The following is a 22,277-nucleotide window of genomic DNA, read 5'->3' on the forward strand; positions in this document are numbered from 1 at the left end:
CCAGGCTGCCCTGTCTCTGTCTTTCTCTTTGTATCTTTCATGAATAAATAAATAAAATCTTAAAAAAAAAACCAAAACCATAATCAATTTCCTAGTAATAATGAGAATAGTAGAAACTCAGGGTTGTTCTTGGTATCAAGGACCCCCCCCCTTTAAACATTTATTTGAGAGAGAGAGAGAGAGAGAGAGAGAGATGCACAAGTGGGAGGATGGGCAGGAAAAAAGAGAGAGGGGAAGCAGACTCCTCACTAAGTGAAGAGCACTACATGGGGCTTGATCTTGCAACCCTGAGATCATGACTTGAGCTAATCAGGAGTTGGATGCTACTGATTGAGGCATCCAGGCACCCCTATCAAGGAGCCTTCTATTTTATTCTAACTAATGTCAAATTTATAGGCTGCTTTTTTTTTCCCCCCCCTCTGGGACCCAGAAGATGATAATTATTCTTCTATTTTTGTAGACAACTGAAGGTAGCACTTGAAACCTCTTAAATATGCCTAAAAATGTCAGAAAGATGTTTTACCTTCAGATTCCCTAGGACTATAATTAGCTATCAAATTGATACATGGAGGGACATCTGGATGGCTCAGTGGTTGAGTGTCTGCCTTTGGCTCAGGACATGATCCTGAGATCCAGGATCGGGTCCCACTTCAGGCTCCCTATGAGGATACTGCTTCTCCCTTCTGCCTATGTCTCTGCCTCTCTCTCTGTGACTCTCATGAATAAATAAATAAAATCTTAAAAAAAAATTGATGCATGGAGTGTATCTTATTGGTAGTACTCCTTGGGAGTATATAGAGCAGGCCATATATTACCAATCCAGATGAGTAAGAAACTTAACCTGTTGTAAAGCTGACTTTCTTTGTTGCATATGTATATTATTCAAGGATATTTTTTGCACAGTTGTATAGAATTGTATTTGACATTGTAAAAACAAGTTTAGACATTTCCAGCCTGGTGAATATATGTATATGTGTTTGGAAATTTCTCATGTTCACTTATAAAAATGGATTGTTTAGGGGCGTCTGACTGGCTCATTCTTAGAGGGTGAGACTCTTGGTGTCAGGGTTTTAAGTTTGAACCCCACACTGGATATAGAGGTTACTTAAAATGATATGTGGAATATAAGAAATAGTGAAATGGACGATAAAGGAAAGGGGGAAACTGAGTGGGGAAAAATTAGAGAGGAAGACAAATGAGAGACTCCTAACTCTGGGAAACAAAGAGTTGAAGAAGGTGAGGTGGGTGGGGGGATAGGGTAACTGGGTGCAGGCATTAAGGAGGGCACATGATGAAATGAGCTCTGGGTGTTACACTATGTGTTAGCAAATTAAATTTAAAAATAAAAAATAATAAAATAAAATAAAAGTAAAATATTAATAAATAAGTAGATAGATAGATAAAATCTTATTGTTATTATTTTAGTAGGTTCCGTGCCCTGTGTGGGGCTTGAACCTACAACTCTGAGATCAAGAGTCCCATGCTCTACTAAGCCAGCCAGGTGCCCCAAAAATAAGATCTTAAAAAAATAAAAATGGTTTAGAAGTGAGAGTGGAGTCAGCAATGTCTTTGAAATGAATATGTATGATTATATAATGAGTACGAAGAAGGAGAAGAGATAGAATAATACATTATCTTCATCTTTTGGGGTACTGTAACAAAGTACCACAGATTAGGTAGCTTATAAACAAGAGAAATTTATTTCTCAGTTCTGGAGACTGGAAGTCCAAGGTCAAGATGCCAGCAAGGTCAGGTGAGAGCCCTCTTCTAGGTCTCAGGCTTCTTATATCCTCACATGATGGAAGGAGCAAGGGAGCTCTCTTGGGTCTCTTTCATAAGGGTATTAGTTACTTCTGGAGGCCCTAATCACCCACCTTTTAGAGGCTTTTACCTCTTACACCATCACATTGGACATTAGGATTTTTACATATAAGTTTTGAAGGGACACACATGTTCAGACCATAGCACATGTAAAGACCCTGGCAATCTATGGTAGCTAGAGTGCTATGGTCATGGTATAGATTAGTATTTCAGAATTTACTATTTTAGGTAAGCCCAGAGTATCTTTATGAAATAGGAGATAAGGGAACTGGAAAACTGAACCATGGCTAACTTTCTTTTCCTCAGAAGGGAAACTTAATTGTTGGATTCAGACAAAGTGCCCTTGATCTGTCTGTTATTTCCTTTCTCCTCTTTATCTGATACTGACTTTTTTTTTTTAATCAATGTATTACAGGATGAAGAACGGGATCCTCTGCTGCATAGTTTCAGTAATCTAAAGGAGGTTTTAAACAATATAACAGGTAAGTCCCCACACCTAAATAGGATTATTTATACTAGTAGAAAAATACGTGTTTGATTTATTGCAGGAATGAACAAACTTTTTCTGTAAGGAACTATATAGTAAATATTTTAGGTTTTGCAGGCCGTATTAACTGTGCAACTGCTCAGTTCTGCTATTATAGCTCAAAAGTAGACATAGATAATACTTACATGAATGAGTGATAAATAAAAATTAAAAAAAATAAATAAAACAGAACAAGCCAGGTTTGGCCCATGGGTGTAGTTTGCCCCTGGTTTACTGCATTGCTGATTCTTTTCCTTAAGTTCCCTAGCACAATGTCCCACTTTACTGGGGAATCAGTGTTCATACAATTATAAGCTCCCTTTATTGTTTGAGTTATATGAAGTTATTTTTGGTTATTTATGGTTTTAACTACTTTCTTTTTCTACCTCTTGCATGCCATGAGGTAGGAAGTTGGTGGCACAAATGAAGTTTTTATTACTTTTTTTTTTAAGATTTTATTTGTTTATTCATGAGACACACACACACACAGAGAGAGAGAGAGAGAGAGAGAGAGAGAGAGAGAGGCAGAGACATAGGCAGAGGGAGAAGCAGGCTCCATGCAGGGAGCCTGATGTGGGACTCCAGGATCATGCCCTGAGATGAAGGGAGATGCTCAACCGCTGAGCCACCCAGGCGTCCCAGAAGTTTTTATTACTTATTTTTACAAGTGAAGTTTTTAGTACTGACAATGAAACCTTTCTCTTCTAGAATGTTGTTATCAACTTTTAGGGCCTTAATTCTTAATACAAATCTTTCAATCTTCATGTGTTCCCAGAATCATTTGTCCTTTTTTTATTCCCTGTTTTCCTAATTATAATAACTTCATGTAATATTTATATGTTTAGAATTTTCAAAGCTGCTTTCGTGTTTATTACCTTATTTGACTTTTACACAATTCTGTGAAGGAGCATGGCAGATATTGTCCCCTATTTATGAATGAAGTTGAAGTTCAGAGACATTTTAAATGATTTAGCTGAGGTTACGTTGACCCTAAGAGCTGGAGTCAAAAACAGAATGCTGGCCTGGTTTAGTGCCCTGGTCTGCATTGCTTCTGTTCATACAGTTAGAGGAGGATGTATACAGGAAATACGTCCTGTTAGTTATATGTTATGTGTCAAGAGGAGGCAAGTCTCAGCACCTTTGGGTTTTTCAAGGGGAGAGAGTGAAAGGGAAAGCCTCAGAGCTGTATTCCTCTGTCAACCATAAAGGGCTTTTGCAATATACTTGGAATGCTTTTTAACTAGTAATGTATCTAAGACAACAATTGAAATAGTTTTTAGGTTTCTGCAAGTTAAGTAAGCAGTAAATAAATTTTCTCCTTTCATGAGAAATGTAGGAGAATATCTGGAGAAAAGTTTCTTTTTACTTTCTTAAACATGGGCTTGCTCCTAGGGTTCCTTCCCTACATGTTTTCTTTAAAGGAGCGATTTCACTCAGTTGAAAAGCATTGGAAATGTTAGCCAAGGATCAAAGTATAGAGGAAGTGGTTGTTAGCTGGTTAGTCAGGATTAAAGCTGCAACTTGGTGGCCTGTTCTTGTTTTATAGCCTGCATAAGTGACTTGGCTGCTTTAGGAAGTTGGCTACTTGCACAGAAGTTTTGTTTTTTTGTTTTTTTACTTTACAGATAAAGTTTACCTATCACATTTAGAAAGAAAATGTAGTGAATAGGTATTTACAACGATTTTGGTGGCCAAAGTTCAGCGAGTAGTAGATCCTTGAATAATATGGATTTGAACTGTGTAGGAACACTTATCTGTGGGGGACACTTGGGTGGCTTAGCGGTTGAGCATCTGCCTTTGGCTCATGGCGTGATCCTGGAGTACCGGGATTGAGTCCCACATTGGGCTCCCTGCATGGAGCCTCCTTCTCCCTCTTCCTATGTCTCTACCTGTCTCTCTGTCTCTCATGAATAAATAAATAAAATCTTAAAAAAAAAAAAAGGAACACTTATCTGTGGATTTTTTTCAGTATATACAATATAGTACTGTAAATATATTTGCTCTTCCTTGTAACTTTCTTTTTTTTAAGATTTTATTTTCAAGTAATCTCTGTACCCAATGTGGGGCTTGAACTCACAACCCTAGGAGCAAGAGTTGCATGCTCTATGGACTGTGCCAGCCAGCATCCCCCCACCATGACTTTCTTAACATTTTCTTTTCTCTAGCTACTTTATTATGAGAATACAATATATAATACACATGACAAATGAAATGTATATTAATCGATTGCTTTTGTTATTAATAAGGTTTCTGGTTAACAGGCTATTAGTAGTTTTGGGGTAATCGAAAGTTATACATGGATTTTCTTTTTTTTTTTTTTTAAGATTTTATTTATTTATTTGAGAGAGAGTACAAGCAGGGGAGCGGCAGAGGGAGAAGGAGAAGCAGGCTCCCCGCTGAGCAGGGAGCCCAATGTGGGGGTCAGTCCCAGGGTCCTGGGATCATGACCTGAGCCAAAGGCAGACACTTGACTTATTGAGCCACCCAGGTGCCCCATACATGGATTTTCAACTGCAAGGGTGGGCGTTTTGGTATGCCAAATGCATAGGTTGTTAAAGGGTCAACTGTACTATCTTTTAAGAGATGTGAAGAGAATTAAACATGTTAATATATTTGGAAACATTTGACAATTTATACACAGTGAGGTATTGGTATTATTTGTGGTTGAAAACACCCTAAAATGGCTGAAATCAGACTGCAGTAGCCTTGTACGCTTTTTGGGCACTCTGTAGACCTTGAAGGGTTGAGATAGTCCTGCTATCCTGACAGAGCTACATTTCCTACTTTCCATCTAATCTATATCCCATACTTGTTTTCTCTATCCTGACATATCCCTGACATATCTCAAGAGACCATATCTGTAGTAGGTGGTACTGTCAGGACTTGGGGTTTGAGACCACCTAAGAGCTGCCAATATTGAATCTGCTGCTTAATTTTCTTACATCTTTGAGTCAGGAATCCATATTATCTGCTGCTTGAAACTTAATAAAGCCAGAATGTGCTGAGGAGCCAGTTCTGTCAGTGGTACTAGGAACATAGTTGGGTGTTGCCAAGCTTTCTCTTGGAGCAAGGAAGAAGGTGGTAGTATTTTCCAGGGCAGATGTTGAAATGGTGCCTGCCAAGGTTGTCCATTGTTCTCAGGTCTTAACATATCACCTGTGTGAAAAAATGACTGAGTGGACCAGAAATGGAACATTTCACAGTCATCTGATTGGTTCTGACTCCACCCTCCCCCAGCGCTGGCTTCCAGGAGCAAGTTTATGGGTCAGCTGCCCCTGTGGTCCTGGACTCTGTAGTCCATGACCAATTTCTTGTTTCTTTTACTGAGACAAACAGATTTTTCTGATTGGCAGTGTCAGGAGGACTGCTTTCTTGGAAGCCTATTAATGTATTAGTGGTAGGAGGCTGGGAAAAGGTTTTGAACTTGGAAAGAGAAACTGAAGGGACTGCCTGCTCTGTGTGACTGAGAATGGTGTCCCACCTAGATTGGAGAAGTATGTCAGGAATTCTAGGACTTCATTCAGTTTAACTCATGAAACTGACTTGGGCTTAGACTCTTCTTATAAGAAGGATTTCTTTTTTTTTTTTTTTTAAAGATTTTATTTATTCATGAGAGACAGAGAGAGAGAGAGAGAGAGGAAGAGAGAGAGAGAAAGAGATACAGGCAGAGGGAGAAGTGGGCTCCATGGAGGGACTCCAGGATCACACCCTGGGCCAAAGGCAAGTGCCAAATTGCTGGCCTACCCAGGCATCCTATAAGAAGGATTTCTATTTGCTTTTTTCTAGACATCTGCTGGCTTGGTTGGTTAAGAATATCACTGTTGGAAAAGGGTAGTTCATTGGACATTGTCAGTAAACCAAAATGATTTTTTTTCTTATAAACAGAGGATCTTTTAAGTAGGTAAGCAGTACCTACTCTTCCATAAGTATTATCTGAGCATTGCAGAAGAAATAAGTTCATTGTCTCTAATAAGGTTAGTTAGCTAAGTCCATACTATTCTCACAAATTCGTGTCTCTGGACTACATTCACAGTCAGTATTTGCCCAAACTGCATGATGACTACATGCTTTGTAGCATTTAGAGTAATAAAATAGTCTAATACCAAATCTAAAGTGATGTTGCACTTGGAAGATACAGGGCACCTAAGAGCAAAGTTTGCTTGTTGCTATTTTGGATAAAACTTTGGCCTACCACCAGTGGGACTTGACTGCTGGCCCTCATTTGGTCTTTAAGTTCTCTTAGAAATCCTTTTAGGAGGTTATTCTGAAAGAGTTAATCAGATGTGCGGTTACCAGGGACTGGGAGGGGGGATGGGAAGTGACTACAAATGAGTATAGGGTTTCTTTTTGGAGAAAAAATAAGATGTTTATAAAACAAAACGTAAAATGTTATAAAACAAAACATAAAAATGTTCTGAATTAGGTAATGGTGATAGTTGTACAACTTTGTGAATATATTTAAAAACATTGAATTGTACAATTTAAAAAGGTAAATTTTATAGCATGTGAATTACATCTTAATTTTTAAAAACAGCAAATGTAGGAGCTGGAAGAGTAATGGGATTCACCAGTTCTTCCTCAGGACTCAGAGCTAGGGAGGGAAGTCTCTGACTGTAGTTGCTGCTGTGCTTTGAGCCCATTACCCAGCAAAGGCAGCACAAGGCTCTCTTCAGTCTCCTGGCCCAGTTTGTCCTTTTATGTCTCTCTCATTAACTCAAGAAGCACATGGCTTTTATATTTAAATTTATTCAAGCTGTAATCTTTGACATTTGAGTTAGCTTTTAGTACAGTTTTGCATTTATAGTAATATATATTATGTATTTTCTCTATCCCCAAAGAATCCGTTTTAATCTTTTCCGGATGCAAATTTCAGGCTGTCTTGTCCCATCTTCCCTCTCTTGCTCTCTTTCCCCTCCCCCCACGGAGTGTGTTTGATCAGGTGTGGCAGGAATATCCACTGTCAAGCTGCGCCCTTTATATTAGTCAATATTATCCTTCTCCCCCCCTCCCTGTCTGTCTGCCCCTATGGGCTTTCCCAGTTGATTTATAATTTTGGAATTCTCATCGGAGTCTGTAATACAGTTTGTTCATTATTTAACCAAAACCTGTTTAATGAGCAGAGAGAGGCAATGTAAATGTTAGGCATGTTGCAGTGATGTACCTTTGTGCTTCTCAAAGCGGGTGGGTAGTTAACTCTGTGCTGCCTGCAGGGCTGGGGTGTCTTGGCCTTAGGGGTAGAAGGACTACTGCCTCTCTCTTACATCTGCCCAAACTCTGCCCTGGGCGTAGATCCTAAAGACATGTTTCCTTTTATTCTTCTAGAGACTAGAGGGGGGCTCTTGGCATATTGGAGTTATCTTCAGTCTTATAGCTAGACCAGGTGGTAAGATCTGTGGCATGGGATAGGGGGATGAAAGAAAAAGGGAAATATCAGGATACTTGGTATTACTCCTGGTTTTAGGTCTGAAGAAAGTAAGCAGTTTAAAGAAAAATTAGAAGAAGAAGAAGAAGGTAAGCAGTTTAGAAGAATCCTTCTAGCCAACATGGTCTGTGGTCTTTGATCTCTGTGTTCCCTAACTGGACAAGTCCTTGCAAACCTTAGTGCCCTCATCCAGTAGAGCTTCATGGAAAGGGCTCTCTAGTCAATTGTGATTTGTGGTGTTTGACTATGATCATTTGTCTCCAGATTTAGGTTGCCTTTGTCCTTGGTCTTTAAACTTAGATCATTACAGAGAGGTTCTTATCTAGGAAATTTTGGATTTAAAGCAGAGAGAGTGGAATAGTCAAAAGTATCATAACCAGAATCTTTTCTTAAGGGATTACCTCTTAGTGACTCTAAAGCCCTTAGGGCTAGAGTTTGAGGGAGACTTTTTAGTAGTGTATGTATTAGGGATGGTGGGGGTTCGGTGGGGTGGGTAGTGAATTTGTCTTTGGAGATTTAACTCTAGGCATTTTTAATTCTGAGAACCTATGAAGATTGAGGGTATTTGGCACAGAACTAAGGTGGTCTTGAGGCCTAGTATAAGCATCTATTAACTGTGGAACTGTTTTAGCTTCTTGAATTTTTCTTTTTGGGGTTCACTAAGATTTGAATTCCTTCTGGGTCTGGGTTATTGAATTGCATTTATTTATTTATTTATTTATTATTTATTTATTTATTTATTTATTGAATTGCTTTTAACCAATATTTGTTCAATATCTGCTATGTTCTAGGCATTTTGATTAGGCACTTAGGGATTGGGTCTATAATGGTAAACAGTCCACTCATAGCCACTGGTTTTACAAGACTAGTGGCTCTAGCTGACCATTCCAAGGCTAACCTTTGTGGCCTCTATTCTGTGTCATATTGTTGCCTATCAGGCATGGAATGGCTGATAGTGAATGAGGGTAATCTATTGCCATCTTTTCATGCCTTGATAATAAATAAGCCAAAGAAATGAACAAAAATTGGCTTTCTCATGGAAAGCAGTTCTGCCCAGAGTTTAGATACTCCAAAAGACATCAGTGGTTTGCATAGAGTAACTCTGAGGGAGAGGCTATTTTTTTACTGGACAGCAAGATTGGTGTACTTAAGTTGAAGAAGGAGAAGCAGGTGCCTGGAGAAAGTGGATGTATCAGGAGTTTATTTAAATATAGTTTATCCTGGACAAACACACCTGTAGAATACTGTCTGTCTCAAGCTCTGTGAATTCAGAGCTAGGAGGTTTGAATCCACGTACTCCAGAGGTTTGCAGAGAACATTTAAACAGTCTGGAAGTCAACCTGGGAGGAACAATGACTTAACACCTGTCTGGCTTAGATTTCTTAGAAATAGCCTTCTAAGTAGAAGTGAAACTGTTCAAGGATGCCTCAGACTTCAAGTTTAATCTGTTTTGTTTGGCTCATGGGGTGGTATCAGGAAAAGAGACTGAAGTAGTCTCTGTAAGGAAAAAGATTGAGTAAGGGTACATTATTTGAATAAAAATTTTGCTACAGTTATCATCTCCCAAACTAATTGAATCCATAATCATTTTTTCTAGGAGCCTGTAGTTTGGGGAGTAGTCAGTAATATATCATTATTAGCATGGGAAGAAGGTTGAATGAGTCATTGGCTTTGTCCCACTTGGAATTGAGCTTGTGAATTGTTCAATACTTAAGTAGAGACTGAAAGAACCAAGTGTGTATGATAAAATCTGGCAGACGGTTTCATGTAATGGGTTGAGTGTTGGAAGAACAAGGCTGGGCATACAAGTATCTATTTCCTGTGCCCTTTATGACTTTTTTGTTCTATAAATAATAGATTGTGTTAGTTTAGAGATGGTTTAGCAACACATTAAGTAAGATGTGACCTGAATGTGAGTCAGACTAACTTTGGCACCTTAGAATCTTGGTAGCTTGAGTGGCCTTAGACTTGTGGGCATTTTAGCAGTTAGGGAAAATGAAGGCACTGTGATTCTTTTCTCCCCAGGGAATATTCATATCAATAAGATGACTCTAAGAGACATAAATTTGTTGATTTTGTCATTCCTGGGAATGATTTGAACCCTTCTCAGTTGACACTTTTAAACCAAGAAGCTCTTCCAAACATTTGTTTGTCCTAGAGATTAGAAAAATGAAGAGTTTGTGGAGAAGAATCAGCTCTGCTTAGTCTGACTTCTTAGGTGCCCAGCTCTCCCTTTTTCTCTCCGTAATACTTAAACACATTTAGCCATCAGAATTAGTCTGCTGGCAAATTTTCCACTACATGTATCTGAAAGTGGGTTATGATAAAAAGGGCTTTCTTAATAGCTTGGATTCAGAAGCAGAGGCAGAAGAGTCTATTTTTTTTTTTTTTTTTGTGGTATAGGTTAAAGCATGATATGACAGTGTGATCTGAAGTAGGCAACAAAGTTACTGGTATTGCTGTCATTGCCATTGTCCTCTTGGCACAGACACTCCTTGAGGCCTGAAATTTCTGAGTATGTGCCCAGCTTGCCATGGCATCAATCAGATGAGTAAAAAGAGGAAAAGCCAGCTGCTGCTTTGTTTTTAACAAGGATGCAAGCAGAGAGTCTCTTTCTTCCTTTCCACTCACTCAAACTCAGGGTAAGTGCCAAGAGAGTTTCAGAAGAAGCCAAATATTTGAAATTCAACGTGCAGTTTTGATTAGAGATAGTAAAGAGTTATTTGTCTCAGCCTTGCCTTCTATAACCACCTCTCTATGTTCCTAGACGCTTAATTGGTCACCCTAGTTTCTAAAATGATATGGATATGTTAATGGAAAGGATGAGTGCATTTGTCTTTTCTCTCCTGGCACCCATTAGAAAATAGAGCAGGGTATAGAGCAAAATGAAGATTCAATCATTTTAGCTCACCTAAAAGATCACCTCATTAAGAAAGGTTGGTTGATAGAGAGCAGTGAGTCCCTTAATCTCTCAGTTTTGCTTCTGGAAACCAGAAGATAAGATGCTCCTTAGCAAGTTTAAGGCTTTTGTTTCTTTACTTAGGTCTTTGGAGATCCTGAAGGACTTAGATGGACAAGCACTCCTGGCTGCTTGTTGTCTGTCTGGCTTCTTATCATATACCTCTTTGTTAACACCAGCCTTCTGTTACCACTATTACTGCTGTAGGTTGGGTTGTGAAGGGCTGCCACATGTGCACACATCACAATTGACCTTTCCTTGTTCCATGCTTATTGAGTTCTACAAATTACTTGCCCATTTGTAGAACTCACATTATTGCCTTAGGTTTCTGGCCCAGTGTAAAGTGGGAGCATCCAGGAAGTGGTCTGATAGACTGTGCATCAGAGGGCAATAAATTGGCATATGATTTGGTGGAAAGGCAGGGCCAGATGGAGTGTGGGAGCAAAGATTTTTCTTTAGTCAGCCATGCAGCTTGCTTCCAGGTGTCCTGGAAAGCAGCTTGGGAACTGGAGGCTGAGGGTAGTTGGGAACATTAACTAGGGAGGAAAAGGATCAAAAGGACTTCAGTGTTATCTGTGATGGGCCCCTGGATTGGGAAAAATTCTCTAAGAGTAGAGGGACATGAAATTTCCCTGATACTGGTAGGAATTTTTCCACTGATTATTCTTTCCTTTCAAATAAAGTGAGTTATTAATTGGCGGGAAAAATACCAAACTTGGGAGACTCCTAACAAGGGGTTGCAGAATGAGAGAGCCTCATTCCACATGAGATTTTCCATGACGGCTCATTCTTCTCTTTGGACAAACAACAAGTTTAAGCATACTGCCTCCAAATTGATTAATAAAATGAGCTCTAAGGTATTATTATGACTGTCCTACCATGGGCTAGAGTGGTATCTTTCAGACTGCAGGTTGCATTCCATTATGAAATCACTTTTTAAAGGGTCACACAGCATTTTCTCAGTTTTGTATTGTGAAAAAAGTTAAACTTCTGCAGTTATTTTCACACTTATTAACATTTAGCCATATTTGCTTTATCCATATATATGTGTGTGTATTATTTTTTATGAGCTATATGAAAATAAGTTTCACACATGTTGGTATCTTACCCCTGCATACTTCAGCATGCACCTAAATAAGGACATTCTCCTGCATAATCATAATACCATTATCACACCTAAGAAACTTAATTTATTGATATTAGCTAGTATCTAGTCCATATTATAAATTTCTGATTTGCCCCTAAATTGCCTTTTTTAGTGATAGCTGGTTTTTCAAACCAAAATCCAAGCAAAATTCTCTTTCATTAGGTAGTTATATCTCCTTAGACTTTTAAAATCTAATATAGTTTTCTCTACCTTTTTTTCTTCTAGACATTGACTCTTTGAAGAGACTAGGCCATTTATCTTTAGAATGTTGTATGTTCTAGGTTTGTCTGTGTCTTTTTGGTGTCATTTAACTTGTTCCTCTATCTCATATATTCCTATGTTCTAGAAGTTAGGATTAAAGGCTTAACTTGATGCAGGTTAAACATTTTTGGCAAGAGTGCAAAAATGATGATTTTTCTAATTCTGTCATTTTTTTCTACATTGATAATCTGGCATTCTCTGTAAAGAATCACTTTCCTTCATAAACTGGAGGATGAACCATAGTTTCTCCTAAGAAAGCAGGGAAAATGCTTAATTATTTTCCTTTAATTGATAACTTTCAGAGTAAGGAGTTAGTGTTAATAATGATCACTAATGGTGGCAAATGAGGGTTTTCCCCCTTTTGGGGGGCTTGTGAATCTTTTATTTATTCGGTGTTTTACAATTCATTACATTTGATTATTTTTGGTTCTCAAATTATTTTGAGTTTAGCTCTTTCAAATTAGTTGTTTTGTTGTTTGATATAGCCCCTTTTTAATTTTTTTGTTTTTAATTTTTATTTTTTTCTCAAGATTTTATTGTTTACTCATGAGAGACACAGAGAGAGAGAGAGAGAGAGAGAGAGAGAGGCAGAGACACAGGCAGAGAGAGAAGCAGGCTCCCTTCAAGAAGACCAGTGTGGGGACTTGATCCCGGATCCTGGGATCATGCCCTGAGCTGAAGGCAGATGCTCAACTGCTGAGCCACCCAGGCATCCCTGATAAAACCCCTTTGAGTACTTTCCTGTTTTCTGGTACCAGCTTCAGTTATGAAGGGAGGAAAGAAAAGGAATAGGATAGAAAGAATCCATGCATTACACATAATAAGGATAAGTATCATTTTGGGGAACTTTTGTTTTAGTTAGACGTTGTATTCTGAATTGTAATGTAAACACTAAACAGTCTGAGCCACCCAGGTACCCCAAATTCAGCTTTTTTTAGATGCCACATAAAATGAGATACATTATTTCATTCTCTTAAAATTGACTTATTTCAATTAGCATAAGATCCTGAGGGTCCATCTATGTTGTTGCAAATGGCAGGATTCCCCCCCCCTCTCTTTTTTTAATGGCTGAGCACTTCTTTTTATATGATGGTTTCTCTCTGGATGAGTCAGTTTTTGCAAGGCAGAGATGAATTTGAGACCATTTGAATCATAACAGTCCTGGAGAATGTTAGAATAAGTGTTATTTCCCAAGGAAATAGGATTGTAGGTGATTGTACCTTGTACCTGATTCCTTTTATGTGATGTTAAGTGGATTATTCAGGCAAAGAGGGATAATATATTATGTTACATATGGCTTGGCCATGCTTTTGAGTCCTTTTGATGAGATGAGAATAGAGTCACTTGTTCTGGAAAGACTCCAAAACAGCATCTTCTCCAGGAAGTTTGTTCTTGGCAGGAATTCATTTATATATTCAGTCAACAGATATTTCTTGAGCATGTAATGTGTGCCAGACGGTGAATTAGGTATTTGAGACCTAGTTTTCAAGGAGACTGACACAATTCCTGTCCTCATAAAGTTTATGGTCTAGTGGGCTGGTGATTTGAGAAGCCCTGGAATTTGAGTAGACAGCTGGGCACTGGTTTGAAGTCTGCCCATCTTCCACATGTGACCTCAGGAAATTGTTGTATGCCGTGGTGTGCTGAAAGAGGTTCTAGGATGGTCAGAAGAATAGCAGTGGTATTTGTCAGTGTTGTTTATCCTACTCCCACTCTCTGCCCTAGCTCTGGCTGCCTGGCAGTGGTAACCAAGTGCATGTCAGCTTCATTAGCTACTTTAGGTCCTTGGATATCTTGGGGCTCAATTAGCCCATTAATATTCACCTGTGATTAATCAATCTGTGCATTTCAGAAGTGAACTAAAATTGTATCATAGGATATCAATGGCTGTTTACCTTTTCTTTTTTTTTTTTTTTAAAGATTTATTTATTTATTCATGGAGACACACAGCGCGGGGGGGCGGGGCAGAGACACAGGCAGGGGGAGAAGCAGGCCCCATTCTGGGAGCCCCATGTGGGACTCAATCCCGGGTCCCCAGGATCATGCCCTGGACCGAAGGTGGCGCTAAACCGCTGAGCCACCTGGGCTGCCCTGTTTACCTTTTCTAATAAAATTCTGCTTCTAATAAAATATAAAATATTCTAATAAAACTCAGCTCTCAGGCTTGGGTTTCTGACCCATTTGTTAGCATTTTGAAGTCTAGGGGCACAAAACAAGATGTTAATGGTTATTTAGCTAAGATGCTAAAAGAATGAGGAAAATCCTTTGCTATAGCTTGGATCTACTAGTTCCAGTTCAAAAATAACATGAATGTTTTTTAGCAGCAACACAAGAGCTTCATGTGAGGAAAGAAGTATCAAAACCCATGTAACTTTGGATAGGATTTGGCTTCAGATTAGTAGAATATCCAATCATATACTTATCTTTTGAATCCCAGAGGAAGCGCCCTTATTTAGAAATAACCCTTGGGGAACTTGTGCTCCCAGAGAGAATGCCCTTTAGAAATGCCCTTTTTCCTAGGAAAAGTTTTCCTAAAATTTTCAAGGATAGAGAGAGATAGTGAGACAGTGAGGCAATTAAATAGTGGTTAAGATACTTCTAAAAGAGAAAGTTGGAGTGGATGTTGGAATACAGATATATTCCACAAAAAGAGCAGTGACTCATCATTTGCTTCGTGGCTTATTGTGTTCTGAATTTAAAGAATAGTTTTTTTTCTCCTTTGCCTTTTTTCTGAGATGAACCTAGTGCCAAGGTACATCATTATTACCTAGTTTAGCCAAATACTTTTTGTGACCAAAGCCTGGTGACTCTGGCAAGAGGATCCTGGTTCCCTCTGGCCCAGGAAGTTCTTGGTTTAGCCCACCTGGTCAGAAGCATTGTGGGGAAAGTAGTCAAGGGAAAATGGATTTCTGTTTCCAGAATCCAAATATGGCTCATTAATCCTCCCAAGTGAGCCCAAGATTAGCATCTTAATCAGTCACGTTTCAGAGGTTTTAAGACTCATTCTATTCTCTATCCTCTGTAAGGAAGGAAATGAGCATTTGGTAGAACTCTTTGGTACTCAGAAAATGGAAGATTTTGCCAAGGTCCTCAGGAGGCTACAGGCTCAAGAATCCAGGCTTACACAAGGTTGTGTGCATGCAGTAACAGAAGGCAGAGAATAGGAAATCTTTATGTTTGTCTTCCTTTAAAGGCTCCAAAGGGAAGGAAAAGTTCAGCTTGTTCCTCTACTAGAGGTTGTTTTAGTGTTCTCTTTACCTAACTAGTGTCAGGACATTTGATCGGGTCAACTGATGGTAAATTATTTTTCGAATTTTTATTTTGAAATAATGTCAGACTTACAGAAACATTGCAAGGATAATACAGACGTCTCCCATATACTCTTTTGCTACTATTTTCATTATTTTCTTTCTCTCTGTACACACACACACACATACATATAGTTTTTTTCTAAACCATTTGAGGGTAGGTTATATATACATTATAACCTTTTATTCCTTGATACTTCAGTGTATGTTTCCTAAGAACAGGGATATTTTCTTACATAATCTTTAGTAAAGTTATCAAATTCAAGAAATTCAACATTGATACAATACTTTACTATTGATATTCTAATTTTATCAGTTTTCCTAGTAATAAGCTATAAACATTTTTCCCCTTCAATCAAGGAATTCATATTGCAGGTAACTGTCATGTTTTTTTTTTTTTTTAGTCTTCTTTAATCTAAGACCGTTCTTTAGCCCTTTGTCCTTCATGGCATCAACATTTTTAAGTTTTTTATGATTACAAGCCAGTTCTTTTCTTTTCTTTTCTTTTCTTTTCTTTTCTTTTCTTTTCTTTTCTTTTCTTTTCTTTCTTTCTTTCTTTCTTTCTTTCTTTCTTTCTTTCTTTCTTTCGATATTCTTCATTTTGGGTTTTCTAATGTTTTCTCATATGAAATTCAGGTTATGGGAGCGCCTGCTGGCTCTCTTAGTAGAGCATGCGATTCTTGATCTCTGGTCCTGAGTTTAAGCTCCATGTTGGGCATGGAGCCTATAAACAAATAAATAGATAGATAAATAGATTACTTAATGCAGGTTATTCATGGACATAAATCTATATGCCATTATTGATAATAGTGCCCTGAGGATTTCATATATAGAGGTACCCCTCCTTTGGTGATATTAATTTTGATTGCCTGGTCAAAGTGTTACTTTGTTTTTCCATAGGATAGATACTATTTTCCCCTTGGAACTCCTAAGCAATCTGTGGGGAGACGACTTTAAGATAGGATTTTGCTCCTTGTTAAACATCCCCTCAAGATTTCTCATACGTTGATGATTCTTGCCTGAACAATTTTCAGGTTGCTGTGATGGTAAATACCGAGTGGTTGTTTAAAGTACTTGTTCTTAAAGGACTTATTAGGGGTGGACATGAACTGTCTTCCTAGCTTGCTTGTTTTCAGAATTTCTTTTCTTCTCTCTTTTTTTTTAAGATTTTATTTTAAAGTAATCTATACCCAGTGTGGGGCTTGAACTCACAACTCAGAGTCCAAGAGTTGCAGGCTCCACCAGCCAGGCACCTCAAGAGTTTCTTTTCTTTTTAAGGAACACAATTGTAGGGGATCCCTGGGTGGTGCAGTGGTTTGGCACTTGCCTTTGGCCCAGGGCGCGATCCTGGAGACCCGGGATCGAATCCCACGTCAGGCTCCCAGTGCATGGAGCCTGCTTCTCCCTCTGCCTGTGTCTCTGCCTCTCTCTCTCTCTCTCTCTCTCTCTCTCTCTCTCTTTCTGTGACTATCATAAATAAGTTTAAAAAAAAAAAAGGAACACAATTGTATACCCTAAAGTTCAGTATCTCTTTATGGCTTTGGTGATGCTTTTTTTAAAAAAAAAATAGTAACTAAAAAAGTCTCCAAAATTTGAAAAAGGTTTATCTCAATGAGGCTTTACTGGGGGCTTGGTTATTTTTTAGAATCTGACAACATCACCTAAGTAGCATTTGTTCTCCACTCAACCAACAGCATAAATGCTGTTGTTTGTAAGTCAGGGGAAGCTGGTGCCTTCTCTGTTTTTCATTTTCCCTCCTTCAGCTTTTAAAAATCTGTAAGGTTTTAAAATGCCCATTGTTCAGTTCTTTGAGAGAGAGAAGGTTAGAAAAACATTTCCCCATCCTTATTTAGTATTTCCCTTTTCTCTCCTTCCCTCTTTTTCCTCTGCATTTTCCCTTTTGACTCTTTTTTCCTTTCATTTCCTTAGAAGAATCTGATTAATGTGCATGACTGAGCTGCCTTAAGAAAAGGTGGAGAGAGAAAGAGGTGTTGCTCTTGAGTCTCAGGTCCTTTGCTCTTACTGCTCTGCAAAATAGGCTAATGATACATTACTAATGAAAGCCTTATCAGCTATCAGTTATGTTTTGTTGAGGGAACCTTACCCATGGTAAATTTAACAAAAGAGAGAGATAAGTGGGGAAAGAAAAAAGAGCTAGAAAGGCAGAAATTAAGGAGGAGTGAACAGAAAGGAGCAAAAGAAAAGGACTTGGAACTGGGGATACAGAAGTGGAAGGGAAGGACCAAGAATACAGAATTGCTAAAATAGGAAAATGAGAGTCAGTTCTAGCATTTACCTTTACCCAGCCCAGTGTTTGGGCTTCCTCTTCAGTAGAGTATGCTACAAGGTAGGGTGAGGTGGGGTGAATGAAATTTTGCCATCCTTTACTCTTTAGATTCATTCACTCAGAACTGAAGAGTTTACCCTGTAATAAGGTGACTTGAAAGCTTGAGCCTAGTAGGTTGGGGTGGAAGAGGCTATTAAGTGATGCTTTTTAGGCAGCTAGCATTAACAGTTATTTTTAACCTCCCATTTCAACCCCTTCATTGTTCAGGCTCCTCCATTGGCTACTATGAGAGCAGTCAAAATTAGCAACTATATAAAATGAAGTACCTCTTGTCTCCCCAGTCACTTCCAAAATAAACAGGGAGTAATACTGTCCGTATTTTGTCTCACTTTACTCTGAAGGCTACTGATAGAGGAAGCATGGATTAGTGTGTAGTGATTTCTAGGCTCTGCCCTCTGGACAGATTCCCCTCAGAGTGCTGTGGCTGAGTGACAGGGCCATGTGGCAGGAGTGCAGCTGGAAGTATATCATCGGCAGATTTGGGTTGGGTAAATATAGCAGGAGCAGGATGTCAGTGTGGGAGATGGATTGTTCTGGGAAAGGAAGTGTTGTCTTTCGTCTGAGAAACAATTTCCTGCACTTCTGAGACTCTTGCTTTCTTTTCTTTTTCTTCTTCTTCTTTTTTTTTTTTTTTTTTTTCCAGGGCAGAATAGGAGTTGGCAGGAGTTGGGTACACTTGCTGCATTCTATCTCTGGGTGTCTGTTCCTTCATTTGAAATTGGGAATAGAAATCAGATCTATTTTAGCCAATTAGGAAATGGACCCAATAAATAGCTATATCCATGCCTTACAGTTCACATTTTGCAATCTTAAGGCACATACCTATATAGAGCCTCTTTAAAAAGTAATTGTTCTTTTAGTAAAACTGACAGGTTGAGAGACAGAAATAATTATACAAAGAGAATCAGCTCTACTGAAAGTCAGACATGAGGCACCAGCTGGCAGGAAACAGCTGGGATGTTTTTGGGGGCTAGACTCTTCCACATCAGAACTTAACTCTTCAAGCCATGTCTGTTATATGAGCGATTAAGATGGCTACCTACCTACCAACAATCTACACAAAAGACTGAGTCTACTAAATTATGCAGTAGTTCATAGTTGACTAGAACTTTACAATTTTTATAAAGTGCTTTTGCATACTTACTTTTTAAAATATTTAGATTTATAGAAAAGTTGTAAAGAAGTTCCCTTACACTCCATACCAAGTTTCCTCCATTATCTACACCTTATATTAGTATGATACATTTGTTACAATTAATGAACCAGGATTGATACACTATATTAACTAAAGTCCATACTTTATTCAGATTTCCTTAGTTTTTAACTAATGCTTCTGTTGTAGGATCTCATCTGGATTAACACATTACATTTAGTTGTCATCTTTCCTTAGGCTCTTCTTGGCTGTGACAGTTTGCATATGTTTTTTTTTTTTTTAATTTAAATTTCATAACAACTCACAAAATAGACGGGCCTTTATTAGCATTCCCCTTTCACAGATAAAACTCAGGCTCCAAAAAGAGTAAGTAACATGTTCAAGGCCACATAGTTAGTAAAATTTTCTATTAAAACATGACTATGATTTTTTTAAAAGATTTTATTTATTTATTCATGACAGACACACACAGAGAGAGAGAGAGAGAGAGAGGCAGAGACACAGGCAGAGAGAGAAGCAGGCTCCATGCAAAGTGCCCAATGTGGGACTTGATCCAGGGACTCTGGGATCATGCCCTGAGCTGAAGGCAGACACTTAAACGCTGAGCGTCCCTAAAATGTGACTATGACTTAGAAAAAGGGAATGAGGTAACTTTGTTTGCTTTTTATGTGAATGAGGGCAGAACTGTAGCTAACCTTTAATTGGGCCATTTGGAGAGGAACAAGAGACAGACAGAGGTGAACATAGCTAACTTTTTTCTGGAGGTTTTCTGTCTTACTTGGATACAAATTAACATTTTCATTTAATCGCAAGACCAAGGGGAGATACCCTCTCTCTTTGTAATTCTGCCTTGTCTACCAAAGGAGCTGGTCCCAGAGAATCCTGGCCTGCTGTCCTGTTGCTCTGAGAATCCTGGCCTGCTCTTCTTTTGATCTTGTTCTCCAGCAGCCAATTTCAGGCTACTTGGTGGCTCCTGTTGTTAGACACCCAAGTTCAATAGAAAGGCCCACTGAAAGCCTGGCATACACACTGACACAACCAGACTGTTTGAGGTGTATGTTAAGGTAATAACTATTTGGGAATAAAGCAGGTGAGTTTTTTAGTTTCAGTATCTAGTTGGGCAGGCTGATGTTCTTTCTTGGAGCTAGGAGATTCACAGAAATGCGATGCTGAGAGATAGTAGGAATACTAAAAATCCAACAAGATGTGGCAATTATTGGCTCTTGAATGCTCTACTCAGAAGGATGAGTGAGAGGCGAGGAGGTAAAGTGAATTATGGTACTGATAATCAGAGATACTATTGATCATCTCAGGGTGATGGAAACTATTGGGGACACAAACCATCAGATCATTTTTTTTAAGATTTTATTTATTTATTCATGAGAGACACAGAGAGAGATAGAGGCATAGATGCAGAAGCAGGCTCCTTGGGGTGAGCCTGATGCGGGACTCGATCCCAGGACTCCAGGATCACAACCTGCTCCAAAGGCAGATGTTCACTGAGCCACCCAGGCATCCCCAAACCATCAGATCTTAAGAGATGGCATTTTGCTTAGAGAAGTAGTCATAAGAATTGTACCTTATGACTACAATAATAAAATTGGATGGATTTTATCTTATTTTATTTTTTTGTACTTGGATTTTAAAGAGCAACTTTTAAAGTGTTCCAACTTTAGATGACAGGGTAAGTAAGAGGTAATTGATACCATTAATAACTATTTTTTTTAAAGATTTTATTCATTTATTCATGAGAGACACACAGAGAGAGACAGGCAGAGACACAGGCAGAGGGAGAAGCAGGTTCCATGCAGGGAGCCTGATGCAGGACTCGATCCGGGGACTCCAGGATCACGCCCTGGGCCGAAGGCAGGCGCTAAACCGCTGAGCCACCCAGGGATCCCATAATAACTACTTTTATTGGAGCAATTTAAAAAAAAAGATTTTAATTTATGGGCACCTGGTTGGCTCAGTGGTTGAGTGTCTGCCTTTGGCTCGGGTCCTAAACCCGGGATCCTGGGATCAAGTCTTGCATCAGGCTCCCTTCAAGGAGCCTGCTTTTCCCTCTGCCTCTCTCTCTGTGTCTCTCATGAATAAATGAATAAAATCTTTAAAAAAATATATTTATTTTATCTTTTTGAGAGATAGAGAATTCATGAGTTGGGAGAGGGACAGAAGGAGAGAGAGAGTTTCAAGCAGACTCCGCACTGAATGCAGAGCCTGATGTGGGGTTCAATTTCATAACCCTGAGATTGTTACCTAAACCAAAATCAAAAATTGGACGCTTAATCGACTGAGCCACCTAGGCACTCCTCTTTTTTTTATTATTATTAATGAGAAAGGGGATACTTTTCAGTTTATGCTTTTATGATATACTGTTGTGAGCATAGAGGCTGGTTTGGGACCTCCTGGTAGTGACTGACTGTTGCCCTTTTTTGGTTAACTCTGAGATTGGGAAAAGCCTGATTTCTCCAAAGGAAAGCTGTGGAAATAGCAATGAGGAAGAGCTTCAGGTAGTTTGTATATGTTATGTATCTTCATGGCATCCTAGAGTGGATTGGAAACAGGGTAGATATTATAAACCAGCAATTATAGGAGTCTTTAAAGAAAGACATGGTTAACTGAGGCCTTCTGTGGGGGTGAGAGGTTATTGATGGGAACAAAAATGATGACAGGTTTTAAACATCATGGGTTGGACCTCATGCTCTGAGAATGCTTTTGCTTCAACAATTTGAAAGAGAAAATATGAAAGACAAAGTGACAATATGAAGAATGACTATTCAAAGTGCTTCTACCAGAAAATCCCATCGATTGGTGAGATTGAAACTGTTGTTAGGTTAGAAAAAAGACTGGGAAATACTCGTTCAGAATGCAAGACAAGAGTCAGTGAAGTACCTGTGTCTCCAGAAAACTGCACTGAGCTGTGATGGAGGAGGGGGAAATTCCTTACTGTAGCCTTGCATGATGTGAAACCTTCATGAGATCTCAGAAGATACAAAGGAGTTTGTGGCCAGCTGAAGCTCAGGTTCAGTAAGCCTCTAGTGGGAATGCAAGACAGAGATGGCATACTGACATTTCTGATTAAGGGCGACCAGTTTTGGTGAGTGGAAAGCTACCAGGGTACTTCACTTTTCTAAGAATCTAAAATGATCCCTTTTCACCTTAGCCTGAGGTAAGCTTTGTCTCTACAAAAGCTTCAGAGGAGACACCAGCAGGCTTTAACTGGAACTTTGTTTATGGTTTCCCTTCAGAAGGGAAGCTAATATCCTGTTAAAGCACTTTAGAAAAATAAAGTAAAATTAGAGATAAGAGAGTCTTTACTTTCATTTTCAAGAG

At 38.9% G+C, this 22,277-nt stretch overlaps 1 protein-coding gene across 8 annotated transcripts in view; it reads left to right on the plus strand.

Moving 5' to 3' along the window:
• The window catches only part of GBF1 (golgi brefeldin A resistant guanine nucleotide exchange factor 1), a 121,103-nt gene that overhangs the window by 14,339 nt on the left and 84,487 nt on the right, over positions 1-22,277 (plus strand). For all 8 annotated transcript variants that reach the window (XM_055346173.1, XM_055346175.1, XM_055346174.1 and 5 more), the window contains exon 3: positions 2,237-2,303. In XM_055346173.1, the coding sequence (XP_055202148.1) occupies positions 2,237-2,303 (67 nt within the window). The remainder of the gene's footprint in view (positions 1-2,236; positions 2,304-22,277) is intronic.

Source organism: Nyctereutes procyonoides, unplaced genomic scaffold (genome assembly GCF_905146905.1).
Source record: "Nyctereutes procyonoides isolate TBG_1078 unplaced genomic scaffold, NYPRO_anot_genome, whole genome shotgun sequence".
In the NCBI taxonomy this organism is placed as follows: Eukaryota; Metazoa; Chordata; class Mammalia; order Carnivora; family Canidae; genus Nyctereutes; species Nyctereutes procyonoides.